Genomic DNA, 13,804 nt, shown 5'->3' with positions numbered 1-13,804 from the left:
ATTTGCTGCTTGGATGATTTGTTGGAAAAAACAAAACAATTAATGAGTTGCAGCTCCAGTCCTAACCTCTAGCTCACCAGGGTGCCCCAATTTGCTGGTTATTATCTAGATTAATCTATTCATTGCTTGGTCTAGAAAATGAAAAAAATAAATTATGAAAAATGTCCTACAAAATTTCCTACAGCTCAAAGTGACAGTTCAGTTTATAATGATACAAAACAGAGAAAAGCCCAATTGGGAAGCTGGAACTGGAGAATATTGGGCATTTTCTAGAAAAAATTAATGGGTTATCAAAATACTTGCTGATTAATTTTCTAGTCAATTTATTGTTTCAGCTCTAATATGCACACTTTCACAAACAACCACTAAAACAGCAAACCTGGAACAAGGCAAATAAAATATCTTGTGCATGGTTTGATTCAAATAATAGTACTGCAGACTACTCAATTCATACCACAGTGAATTCAACCATCTCCCCCACCCCTTCCCATTGAACACACACACACACACACACACACACACGTTCACACATACACACACTCAGCAGTTTAAATTGGGCACCACTACTACTGTACATCATGCCAATCTGTTACTATGGCAACCCCAGTTCCATTAGCTCTGCTAGTCCTCTCCTCTTACCTCCCACCATTCGTCTCTGCCACTACCTCTTCAAGCGCTGCAGTTTTCCATCACTGTGGCCAACATCAAACAGGTCTTGTGGTTTCTCCTGCTCTCTTCTCTAATTCTCTGACTGATTTTTCCCCGCTAAACAATCATGCCTTGTGTTTCTGATTGAGCCGGCTGAATGTCCTAGTTTGCCTCCTACTCAATCACCCTTTCTTCTCTTCTTCTTCTTCTTTTCTTCCCAATTTGTGTGTGTGTGTGTGTGTTTGCACAGTGTTCTGGGCACGCGGCCCTAGCCACACTCCTGCTGGTCCAAACACACACACACAAACATACACGCATATAAACACATAAAGCCCCCTTTTCTATTTTTTTCCCTCAGAAACTAAATAGTCTGTGCAGAGACTCCACTCCTTAATGGAAAACAACAGCCTTCAAATCTATCATATGATCTTCCTGAGCAGACACATCCATCACTGTTGGAAGGAGAACTGCACGCACACCACGCACAGCATCTTCTATGTCATTATACCTTGATATAGGAGTGCAGGTAGTGATCCAGGTTTTCTTCATGGCACTTTGCTACAATATGGACCAGCACTCTGCAGACACAGGACAACACCAACAAATTATTTTATTTATTATAGCCTTTATCCTTAAACAATGACAAAAAGCTTTGTTCCTCTTCAATAGCAGGCAGAAATTGTTTTTATGAAACAATAAAATCCAAAAAATAAAGTCATAAATTAACAATAAAAATAGGATGTAGTGTTTTGAACTGGAATTTTAGTGCAGTTAAGTATCTATTTTTATTTTTTATAATTTAGGTGCTTTCCTCACTGTGTGCTTTACCACATCCACTGAACCCCCACCCTGATGTGAAGCCAGTTGTTATGGACATTGTAGTACCACGGCCTACCTGGTGGTGGCAGTAGTGACCTCATCGTCGTCATTCTGAGTCAGGACCTTGAACAGCTGGTTGAAGAGCACTGGCAGAAATCGGATGATCACTGGGATTCTCTCCATACTGAGAAGACCCTGGAGAAGGGTGGAAGAGAGGCGTAGGAGGAGGAGGAGGAGGTGGAGAATGTGAAGGGTGGAAATAAATAAGAAACATCAACTATAAAGAGGCGAATTTAACAGTGATCAGTAGTTAAGCCCTTGATTTTTGTCTTAGTCATAATACACGAGGGGATATAGTGCCTTTTCTCTGACCTTCAGGCAGTTGATGAAGTTGGAGGTAGGAGATTGCGAGAGGTCCAGCTCTCTCTTTTGGCACTGCTGGAAGAATCGGTTCAGGTGGGGGTCCTGGCACATAAAGAAGAATCCATGAAAATCAGCAGTTAGCATCTGCTATAAGACTTAATGGACTCGTTCCTTTTCATTGAACCAGTGTGTAGGATTCAGAGGCATCTAGCGGCAAAGTTGAAGACTGCAATCATTTGAATACTGCTCAGCTTTCTAAGAGTGTAGAAGAAACTACAGTGGCCGCGAAACATGGTGGTTCAGCATGGTGGCCTCTGTGAAAGAGGACTAACTCCCTCTAAGGTAACGAACTCACAACTGATGAGATGACTATACACTAATGAACACTAGACACTAATGAAAACCTACCTATCAATATTATATTCAATGCAAGTTTATTGTGACTGTTGACTTTTTTTAGGGCTTTTTTGCCTTTATGAGTTAGGACAGCTGGAGCATGACAGGCAAGGGGAAAGAGAGTGGGTCTCAAACCCATGGCCACAACAGCAAGGACCCAGTCTTGCTACATGGAGCATCAGCTCTACCAGGTGAGCTACCAGGGCACCTTGTGACACGTTCTTTAGGCAGACAATTGTACTATAGTAAGTTTTGTTGTTCTGTGTAGTGAAAAAGGAAAAAGAATTTCCACGTTTTTATATCATCTTGAGAGCAGGGTTTCCTCTTGAGCTTTTTGAAATGACAGCATGAGTTTATATTCTCTATTACTCATTAGAAGCCCATGAATGGATTTACTTTTTCTATTTCTTGTTTATTATTTATTCTATTTTTAACTTGTCTGGAAAAGCATTTTTAAATGTCCTTTATTAATCTGTGTATTTAATTTGTCTTTTATAAAGTACTGCAAGTAAAACTAAACATAGGCTGGTCTAATTTACAACCCACCAGCCAATCAAGATATTGCTGTGCAGCGCTCCAAACATCCTCTACTAGCAAACTGGAAACAGAATGTGTCATTTCCTCGTTTCATGTCTCACATGAGTAAGTTACCACTTTTACCATCCATGTGCATTTGTTTATATAGTTTACATGCTGTATAATTTGTTTAGGACATCTAATGGTCATTTTATGTCCATTTCATAGTTCCACTTAAGCAGACGCCATTCATTTTAATTCTGCCGGAGAAAGCTGAGATGGAACAGCTCAGAAAATTAAAATGGCAAATCACCACAATGTTCCAACCAACCATCCATTTTCCATACCACTTATCCTGTTCAGGTTCATGTGGAGCTATAACATATCCCAGCATACACTACCAATCCATCAAAGTATCAGTAAGCCAGTAGAAACAAAGAAAGCGGGAAGAGACTGCAGAAACACAGTTTATCTGGTCTTACCTGAGTATATACTGTGGAGACAACATTGGTGGACACTTTGAAGATAGCTTTTCCTCCATCGACCCATTTCACATCTGCTCCATTCTATAAAAAGAAAAGACAGCTTGAGTCTTACACTGGGGGAAAGAATCACATGCTCAATATCACTTTTTTCTCATACATTCTCATAAAAAATAAATGTTTTTATTATTCAGCACCAGACATTTTAATATTTATACCCCCTGTGCCCTCCTCCCTCCCTCTTTCACTTTCCTTTCTCCTTCCTCCTTCTCACCTTGGTGTTGCTGGCTTCCTTGATGGCCAGGTACCCAGGCGGCAGGTTACAGGAGACAGAGATGCTGAACTCCTGAGATGACAGACGACCTTCTTTGAGGAGAGGCAGCCAGGAATACCCCACTAAAAAAGGCACAAACAAATAAACAGAGTAGTGAATAGCGGACAGGACCAATCACAAAATGTACTGCTGCATAACAAAGGTTTCACAACATTGCTGCTCCATATCTACCACCAACTTACCTGGGGTCTCCAGGGTTTCTTTCCTCTTAGCATTCGTCTTGGCGTTGATGTCACAGGTGACGTGGTAAAAGGAGAAAAGAAGGTGGTGCTTTTCATGAAGTTGAGTGGGAAGCTCAATCTTCACCTGGGGACACATTATCATGTAATTGGTTATATTATAGGCAGGAATGAATGCTGCAGGTTGGCAAGTTATCCGTGAACATGTTCGTCATGTTAAAGCTAAAGTCACTCCAGGTTCTAATGACGTCTAACCTCATCATAGAAGTCGGGGTTCTGGGAGTGATGCAGGACTGTGGAACAGGCTGCTGTGGTGAAGACCGGACTACCTGGCTTGCCATAGATGCACTAAAAAAACAGCAATAGAAAAAGTCATGCTCAGCCAGTTTCTCATGATAGACAGAGTTTTACTGGGGAATATGGACTTGTATAAAAGTCAATAAATGTCCCATCAGCATGTTTCTGGACAGCGTTCTACCTTTAAAGGTTTGGCAACTTCTTCGTCAGAGCTGCGGAACTCCACATAGACTGCAAGGTTACGAGCCTGTGAACAAGAAGACCATTGTAACATTAATAATTGTCAAAAACAGTGAATAAAATAAAAGTATATGAAGTATGTGAAAAACGAGGCATGCTGTAAGCAATTGTACAGTCCGTGACTTTGGATCCTTTTTACAACCCTCAACTCAGGCTCCTCTTAAACTGCGCTTTGTTGTTAAAACTACCGCAATATACCTTGGCAAAGCTTTTCTGGCTGTCATATTTGAGGTGTTTAGGGTAGACGTAGATGTGGTTTCTGTAGACACGGTGTGGCTGTGTGAACTTGGTAGAGTCCTGGACAAACTCCTCCACCTCCACAGTAGGCTGGTGTTTGCTCAGCTCTTCAAACGGCTTCACTGGTACATAGGAGGATGTCACACAGTCTGAAAGCACAGAGAAGAAAGACTTTCAAACACACCAGAATGGGAACATGAATAAACGCAGAGGGGAAGTGTTGTTTATAAGATGGACGTACTAGGATGCTCCATTGGAATATAGTCGACTGCAATGTCCAGCGTCCCAGGAATAGTCTGCAGTTTGCTGGTCTTCTCTGCCCTGCACACACAGAAATTCAAAAAAAATGTTATAAGAATGTTTATCTTGCCTTGGAGATGAAGCTTTGAAGAAGTGACCTACTTTACAGGTAAAGCCTCCAGTACTTCTTACCTCCTGTACTCAGCTACCAGCTTAATCAGGTCATCAGTGGAAATCTTGTTGCTCTCTTGTTTGAAGAGGGGTGAGAAACGAGACTCTCTGTCCAGTGCCCCATGGTTGTCCTTAAACACAGACCTATAATATGTAGAAAGAGATTAGATCCTGTGAAGAGAACAGGGTAGATACAGTTTGTGTATGTTTAGATGAGTCCAACCAGGGGCACTGACCTGACAGACCAGGCAAACGGCATACGGTACTTTCCCAGTTTACTACAGAACTGTTTGTTGGATTTCAAAATCTTCTGAACAGTCTGCAGCAGACGAAGATGGAAAGACGGACATGTTAGCAATATTTTTAAATACAATGGGATGTGATCAGCCCTAAATTCTTGCTAACCTATACAGAGTGACAGGCTAAATCATAGTTTGTTTAATACAGTAACTCTGGCAGCAGGTTGAATGTCTGGTGATTCACTTAGCCGTTTAAACAAGGACCACATGGAGCACTGCCAATGGGGGAGCCAGGAAATGTGTTGGATGTGATCTTGGAGAAACCTAATTTCAAAACTATCCGACCAGACTGGCATTCGTTGATGAAGATAAACTCTGGCCTTACAGGAAACCCACTTTGTAAATGCCATGCAATAAACTGTTTGAGTAGATTAAGCCATTTCCCTTACAATAAATGCCCTAACAGCGTGTTTCATCAGCCTTTTTTCATAGTTTGCTTCAAGAAACAAGATAATGTAAAAGGTTTGGATTTACATTGTCGTTGATGACAGAAAATAAATGTAAATACTGACGCAAAAGTGTCAGTGAGAATGACTTTCTCACCTTGCTGGAGTCTGTATTCTTAATGTAAGGTTCTGTCCCACAAGCAATATTTCCCATCAGCACCTTTTCCACTCTTGCCACCATCACTATGTCTGTGTGGGGGTTGGTCACTGAGAAGATGGCCTGCATGGAGAGCATTGGAAAGGCATTTTAGAGTATATGTGTTAATGTTAAATGCAGAGTAAAGGATAGAAGGAAAGTATTCCTTCTTTGTCTGATCTATATCTATAAACCATACTGTAGGAGTAACATCCTTGTACCTGTTTGGGAAAGCACAGCCAGTGGTCCAGTTCCAGGCTGAGATAACAGTCTCCTGGCTTCTTCTCAGCAGGAGAGCACAGGCCATTTTCCTGACCTCCGACACCTGTCCCCGTACCACCTGTCCCGTTGCTGCAACCTCCGAGCATCTGACGCACTGTCTCTTGGTTGAGGTCTACGTGGAAGTCTGCAGACAACTTTCTCCCTTCTCGTACATCCAGCAGAGCCAGCGACACGAAGAAGGGTTCAATCTAGTGGATCAGATTCAGTTTGGTCATTGTCAGTTCTTTCATATATACAAAACCTTAACCCTTCAACATGCTTTCAGAAAATATCATTATTCCCTAGAACTATTCTTCCTATTCTTATGGAAATCCTACCATGGATTAAATTAAGTACAAAGAAAATAGCTTTTAGCATTGACAGATTTCAGCTCCATTACCATTTATTTTACAGACACCTACTAATGGAAAAGTCAGTTTCGAAGTATGTTTAAATAACAGTATGAAAGGCAAATGTTTCTAATCCTCACATTGGTGACCGGTCCAGTTTCACTCTCGTTGATGCAGCCCTGCAGCATGAGGTTGAGTGATCGGCAGGTTATCATAAACCTTCTGCCCAGTTTTTCCTCAAACGGACGCACCGCTGCGTTCTCAACCGATGACTGTTCGGTCCGTGGGCTCCTCAGAACCTGCAGTCAGTGAAACACAGCTTGTTACTTGGAGGCTCTCTTTACTTTATTTTACCAAAATGGAATCATTGAGTAGAACTGAGGGAATTTTACTCTGCAGCATCATGAAAAACATAAACACTAGATTAATGTCATAAAGTACAACAATGCATGAAGTCAGAAAGAAAATATAAAAATATAAACAGTGCAGCCACATTGTTTATACTTACAGGAGTATCAGGGTCCAGCGAAAACAGATTCAACCTCTCTTCTCTCCTGGCAGAGCGAATTCCTTCATCTGTCTCAGATATATACTGTTACAGAAGAGATGGCCGGAAGGATCAAAAGGATCAAATTAAGGCAAATAATAAACTGGTTATTATGAATTATGATATCAGTAAAAACAACAAAGTTCTCTGTTTTTGTTTTTTCAGTGAGTGGTACATAATGGAAACTGTACTGGAGGTCGGGATGGGATGGAAGATTATTAATACCAATGTCAGTAGCGATTCTGCTTTTCGGTCAGATTCTTTTATCGGTTTCTTTACTGATTTCTAATTCAATTTTCTGTGTTGACAAGTACGCCTACGCGGGTTTTCAGCATCAATACAACTATCATTTCGGAGTCTGACCACAGCATAGAAATAGAGTACAGTTATAGTAGTTTTGAGACGCACAAGTTTGACAACCTTAACTTAAGTCATCTTAACCTTAAGTCATTGTTTTGCAATGCGTAACTGTCAAAAAAACATGTCGGCATTGATAAAAGGAAACGATTCCAATGGATTGGACAATTTTAAACTGGTTTTCAACTGGAACCAGTTCTCGATTCCCATCCCTAAATGGAGAAGCGAGGAGAGTTATATCATCACTTAAATGAAGAGGTTTCAGCTTAGCCAACCTTTGCTAGCTCTGGATTGATGCCGTTCTCTGTCGTAGTATCTTCATTCTCCTGCAAACAGCAGTCACTCAGCGACAGGTCAAACACATCTGGAGAGAGAACAAACACAATACGGATTCCTGAGACTGACTTTTGTTTATGAGTGATTGACAGCTAACAGTGAATGGAAAAGTTTATCTAAGCATTCCATTGCCCTCCTGTAGGTTAAAAGCCATATAACATTTTCTAAAATAGGTTTTGAAGTACACTAAATACACACTAACCAGAGTCAGTGGACATATATCCATCTCAGAATAGAATATGACTCCATTTGTGGTATTTATGGATAATAACGTGGGCAGGCTTCTGTAAAAATATAACCTTCATGTGCCTGGAGCAATTCTTCCCAAAGGCCATGCTGAACAAAATGGCTCATTAATGGTAGGTCACCACATGCCTGATTTAGAGGCATGCTAACAGACCACAGAGCCATGGCGGCTGAGGCTATTACATCATTCCACCACTCTTCACTGGCCCAAGTCTCAATGCTCTGTCAGGGTGTGTTATGTTACAGGCTGTGGTCCCATGCCCAAGCACTCACAGAGCTGGCACATAAAGTTGAGTTTTATGACTTTTGCTTCTATGTTAAAGTTGTTTTTTTTTTAATAACAAAGCATGATGTATTAAACAAAGGTGGAGTCACTATTCGGTGTCAGGCCTCATTTCCTGATAGTGATTTTATGGATTGAGCACCAGCCCACCAGAAATTCCTCATTAAGGTTGTGGCAAGATGGCAGATATTATTTAGTCAGAGTAGAGTAAGACAGAAAGGAAAAGGTTACTTTTTTGCTGACACTGAGTATTAAATCATTCCTCTCTTAAGGGCACCATGATTTATACATGTGCTGGAAATATGCTAAAATTTCCTCTTCGTCTCTCTTTAAATGTCCCCTTCTCCTCTAAATTACCATTTGTGCTTCCATCCCTTTTGCTCTCTCCGACTGTTTCAGTTCCCTCTCTTTATATCCATCATAGGTAGACTTTGTGTATCCCTAAATACAAAAACAAATCCAATCTCACCCTGCCGATGGTCTGTGAGGTCCAGACTCTTGCGGTCAGGAGCCGGGCCGTCGTGGGGACTGATCTGTAAGATGCGGGTCAGCGTGCTAATCCACTCCTCCATGTCCTGCTCGCTCTCCGCAGCCAGCACGAAGTACGTAACCTCGTTCATCTTCAGCTCAAAGGCATGTTTCCTTAGGCGGTTATTCTTTAGGGGGATGAAGGGAAGGATGGATAGGATAATGTGGTCACACAGCAAAACCAAAGCTTGGTTCCGTTTTTGGAAAATTGGACTCCTTTCTACACATGCAGTTTTCGGAGGTACTGTATATTGAATCATAAACATAGCTTAGCATAGTCTAATAGATACAGAAACCTCAGAAAAAGTATTTTAAATATCAAAAAGCCTACTGTTAATACATTTTATTTAATGGTTTTCTCACAGAGACATTAAATCATGTATGCACAGTTGCATTTATCTGCCATGGTTGTGGGTACAGGAAGTCCTATGTAAGGCTAACAGAGTGCCTCCTTTTTAATTCAATCATTCAATTCATCATTCAATCAATAATTATAGGTTTGTTAAAATTACCACCCATATGTGGAGAAGTTTATTGTACCTTTAGATAGATAGATGGATTTATTTGACAATGATAAGGTAAATACTGTAAGACTGCATATACAATTAATGGCAGAGGAACAACACAATAAGGCTAAAAACTCATTTCCATTGTGCTCCTTGTAAGAAAGAGGAAGCTGCAACTCCCAAAGCCACATCCAGCAATTACCATAAGTTAAGATAGACAACTGAGTCTTTAAACTGCCCCCAGACATACAATTGACAAACCTAGGTTTTCCAGTCACTGGGTAAGTAAAAAAACAACAATTTAAACTAAGTTAAACTTAGAAGCAACACAATAATATCTTGATCTGGCATATAATGTCATTGTGCCCTTCACTGCCGTGCCACGAGCCAAATTGTATAGCAGTGCAACTGTAAAACACAATGTAACCTCATAAAAGATAATTCTTACTCAGTTAAATGTCACTTTGTCTGACTTTATTCTGCTACTCAGTTATGTTTACAGATGGATGTTCGGGTGAAGGTCTTTGAGAACGAAACCTTTCAGATGTTTTGATATTTTTGCTTTTTGCTTCCACCCGCTTCTTGTGGCAGTGTGCAGTAGTTTTGGAGGAAATGAAGCCTCCCTGTATCACTCTAAATATAAAAGTCTACATGTTTACAATATAATGAGCACTGTTTTGCGCTCTTACTTACATGAATGCTTTAAAACCCACCTGTACCACACCAGTGCATGAGTCAAGGAAGATGCACCCTTTGGGTTCCTTGGAAATCTTCTCATCTTTGTAAAAGTTCATGATATAGGAGTTATCTGTCAACTGGGTGAGCTGAAAATATCTTCTCTTGAATGACTGCAAAAATAGAATAAGAATCAAATACATTAACCTGGTAAGGACAGAGTCATAGGCATCTAATTATTTAGGCTATGTACAAAATAAGACCCCAAAAAATGAAAAGAGATTATAGGACGATTTTAACTGTAATTTAAGAAGGAGAAATCCTTCTTAAACCACAAACAGTAATGTAGATGGTAATACTTTTTGCAAAATCACCCTTACAAACTCATTCAGGGTAAAAATGTGTTCAAGTTCAAGTTTACCAGCTCAAAGAGCAAGGCAAAACATTTCAGCTGAAAACAGGGGGAGATATGAGCATTGGGGTGAAAAGGGAAGACAGAAATAGAGTGTGTGCATGAAAAGGGAGAGCATCAGACATTTCCTCACCCGAACAGTGATGCTATTGTTGACGGTGCTGTTAAAGTTCCCTTTGTAGAGCCAGCCTGACCGAAACACACCGATCCCTCCCCCTCCTCCTCCACCACCACCTCCCCCTCCTCCTTTGGACGAGGACAGCGAGGTGGTATCCTGTAAAGCACAAATATGATCAGTTATAGATACATTAGCTTTCCATTCATCCCTCTGACAAAGAGGAGCAGATGATCAATAGTAAAAAGGAGACTTTCCGAGACTCATTCTATCTTAGGATGGCTATTTGTCAGTCAAATTGTGTTCATAAACAATGTCCCACTGACCCGTAACAAGCTAACTGCTCTTGCAAAGTATATTTTAACAGCTTTAAGGCAGTGGTAAACCAATTTAAACATGGGGCTCAGGATGTATCCAGTATGTAATGCATTCATTCTAAAAGCATTTGTCAAGAAGATGGTCATTACTGACCTCATCCTTGTCCACATCCTCGTAGTCAATCTCAAAAGAATGGGATGGCAGCTTCTCTGCCTTGTACAGTTTCCTATAAAGGAATGGAGAAAGAAGAGAAGACAAATGTGAAACTCTGATAATGAAATATATTGATGGAAAGAGAAAATGATTTCAGGAATTTAATTAATCCACTCTATCTGAGTGGTGCAAATGACTGTGGGTGGCTGACTCTGCTCCAATCGTTCTCTGTCAGGAGTCAACAATAGGTAGTCCTCACTCGATCCTGCTCCACTGATTTCACAGGCTGACCCGTCTTTGTGTGTGAGCCTTGGGATAAAATGCCTTTGTGTGTGTGCTGTGAGCTGCAGACAGCGAGGCTACAGGCTGTGGAGGGTAACGCTGGAACCACCCTCTGCTAAAAGTCACACAGTCGTAAAAAAGCTGTCTGAAAAAATCTCTTAAGGGGACTATGTTTAGAATATTTCTGGCGATTGCGGGCTGGCCACTGACAGAGGAATGCTAATATTGGCCTGCACAGATGAAGATTGCTTCACTCAATCACAGTGATGACAACCACACACATACAATAGCTGTAGATTCCCCATTGTACTACGGTTTCCCCTTGTGTTTTTTACTACAAACCCATAAGCTTGCAGTTTATGGTTGGTTAGCTTGTTAACCGTATAAACAAACAATATAACAGTAGTGCTTGTGCTTTTATGCTACTTCCACAGCTACAGTTATGACTGTGTTCCAACGTGTGTTTACGCTGCATCTTACTTTATAGTTCATCCTGGCTGTAGGTTTAGAGGTTATGTGAACTGACTGAAAGAATACAGAGGCGACCCATGGGACAGAAGAGGGACATTCCTGTGGTTGAGAGCAGTAACTGCAAGGCTGCTCTGGGTCAGTCTCCCTGGGACTAACACAACTCCAGTTGACTGACTGACAGCCTGATTTAAATAAACGACTGACTGACTGAATGGGCGTCTGACTGGTTGATTGACATTTAAAAAAGGGGCCGAGGGAGCACTGAAAGTAGACATTTGTTAGAGCGGGATTGTCCTCAGTCTTCAATTCTTACTTCTTTCTCACTCAACACCAGCCGCCATCATGTTCTCGTTAATGACCTTCCACCTCTGTGTAACAAATTGTGGTTATCCTTTAATGTTAGTGGTTACTTCTGGGTCAGGGTGTTTATGAGTAAAAGAGTCCAGCACGTCTTTAATCAAGCCAGGAAGTCAAACAAATCTGAATCCACATTTTCTAAATTTCCACACCATCATCCATTGCAAAATAATAAAATAGTATAGAATAAAACAACTGTACATGAGAAAATGCTAAACTACTGCTGTAACAGCAAAGGATACACCTATAAGAACCTAAGACTGAGTACAGTTTAAAGCTATTCTGTACTAGTGCTAATATTGAGTTTTAGTGCCAATACCAAAAAGTACCTTTGGCTTACTATGAGAAATAGACATTTTCAAGTGTTGCTACCTGATCAGAAAATAATAAAACAAGATCACAAATCTGATTAATGCCAGCTTTGACAATTACAGAAACTCTACAGAAACATTTCAAACCAAAAATGTGTTCTATAAGAACCCAATAAGAAAGTTTTGGTGGAGGTTAAAGAAATGTTTAAGACATTTACAGAAATGCACTGAAACCTTGGCAAGAGTTAGATGAGAAAATGTATATCACTCTCATGTCTGTAGGCTTATGATAAAGCCAGGGGACTGTTATTGACACGTTATATCTTGTTTGTTTAATTGGTACAAAAATCTAATTATGTAAATGACAAGTTGTGTTTTACGAGGTGGTATGTGCAATGACTCCCTAGTGTCTCCATTGCTTGCCTGCCAACCTCCTTATTGGACCTGCCCAAGAAGTAGTCTTACACACATAACGCAGGCTAGCGGTTTCCCCGAGCTTCCAGTCTTTATACTAGGCTAAGTTAACAATCTCCTGGCAGTAGCTTCATCAATGTTCTCCTCTGCAAGAAACCGATGTGTATTTCCCAAACTGATGAACTATTTCTTTAAATCCTAGTACAGCAGACACAGTAGACAACCTTATATAGAGTAATGTCAGCGTGTATTACCTGGGCAGCAGGCGGTAGTCTCCAGCGTAGTCGTCATACTTGAACTGGACCACATTTAGCTCAGAGTTGTAATACTGGCAGGCCTGGGGGAGAGGATAGAGATTGAGTTGAATATGATTAAATGTTAACTTTCCAAAATGATGGCCTCACTGAGAAGATTGGACCTGGGGCAGCTGGAAAGTCTGCAGACAATGAAGAAAGCTACACGGAACTGAGACAGTACAGTCAGAGCTCGGCTCTCCTGAGGCCTAGTTACTGATGTGCAGGCTGGGATTCATCATTAGATTATTTAAATTACAAAAAGGAACTGAATTAAGACTCTGTCCCCGAGGAATCTGCAAATAAAGATATCGTAACATCTTTATAGATTACCTTTCTGTCTCAGGGGTTGCAATAGTACTGTCACAGGGCGTGTACTATTACTATGTATTGTACATACACAAGTCGAAAAGACTGGAAGGCAGCTTCACATCCTCCGTCTGCTTGTCGAATGCGTGTGTCGCTATTCTCTTTAATCCATTTGTTTAGAGATCTTAATCTTGTTAACAATGTCACAAATTATAAACAGACCAAACATATTATCAGCTACAATATCGACCTCAGACAGAACAGCACGCAAACAGATGCACACACACATGCAAAAAGAGTCAGGCACACATATGCTAGTCTCCAGTGAGCTGTGACAGTACTGTCTGGGGAGTTTCCGTCTACTCAGATATTATTTCTCCACTGAGCCCTTGAGATTATGGCTGTTCGATCTGAAATGAACCCTGATAGTCCTAGCGTATGAACACACACACACGCACACACACACACACAACAAGA

The 13,804-nt window shown here is 40.8% G+C and overlaps 1 protein-coding gene across 1 annotated transcript in view; it reads right to left on the bottom strand.

The window, feature by feature from the left end:
• dock10 (dedicator of cytokinesis 10) overlaps positions 1 to 13,804 on the bottom strand; it is a gene marked incomplete in the record, with an annotated part of 61,307 nt that overhangs the window by 17,471 nt on the left and 30,032 nt on the right. Inside the window, 22 exon segments of the mRNA XM_035679930.1 lie at positions 1,157 to 1,226; positions 1,544 to 1,662; positions 1,840 to 1,932; positions 3,225 to 3,308; positions 3,499 to 3,620; positions 3,741 to 3,864; positions 3,993 to 4,085; positions 4,216 to 4,281; positions 4,473 to 4,660; positions 4,753 to 4,832; positions 4,944 to 5,066; positions 5,159 to 5,241; positions 5,765 to 5,887; positions 6,025 to 6,273; positions 6,555 to 6,713; positions 6,923 to 7,006; positions 7,594 to 7,682; positions 8,653 to 8,839; positions 9,931 to 10,065; positions 10,438 to 10,578; positions 10,891 to 10,963; positions 12,980 to 13,062. Coding sequence (XP_035535823.1) covers positions 1,157 to 1,226; positions 1,544 to 1,662; positions 1,840 to 1,932; positions 3,225 to 3,308; positions 3,499 to 3,620; positions 3,741 to 3,864; positions 3,993 to 4,085; positions 4,216 to 4,281; positions 4,473 to 4,660; positions 4,753 to 4,832; positions 4,944 to 5,066; positions 5,159 to 5,241; positions 5,765 to 5,887; positions 6,025 to 6,273; positions 6,555 to 6,713; positions 6,923 to 7,006; positions 7,594 to 7,682; positions 8,653 to 8,839; positions 9,931 to 10,065; positions 10,438 to 10,578; positions 10,891 to 10,963; positions 12,980 to 13,062 — 2,568 coding nt within the window.

The sequence above is a fragment of the Morone saxatilis genome, unplaced genomic scaffold (genome assembly GCF_004916995.1).
Source record: "Morone saxatilis isolate NCDOM2014 unplaced genomic scaffold, NCSU_SB_2.0 Contig8, whole genome shotgun sequence".
Classification (NCBI taxonomy): domain Eukaryota; kingdom Metazoa; phylum Chordata; class Actinopteri; family Moronidae; genus Morone; species Morone saxatilis.
Note: the sequence above shows the minus strand (reverse complement) of the source record. Positions and strands in the feature narration are given on the sequence as shown.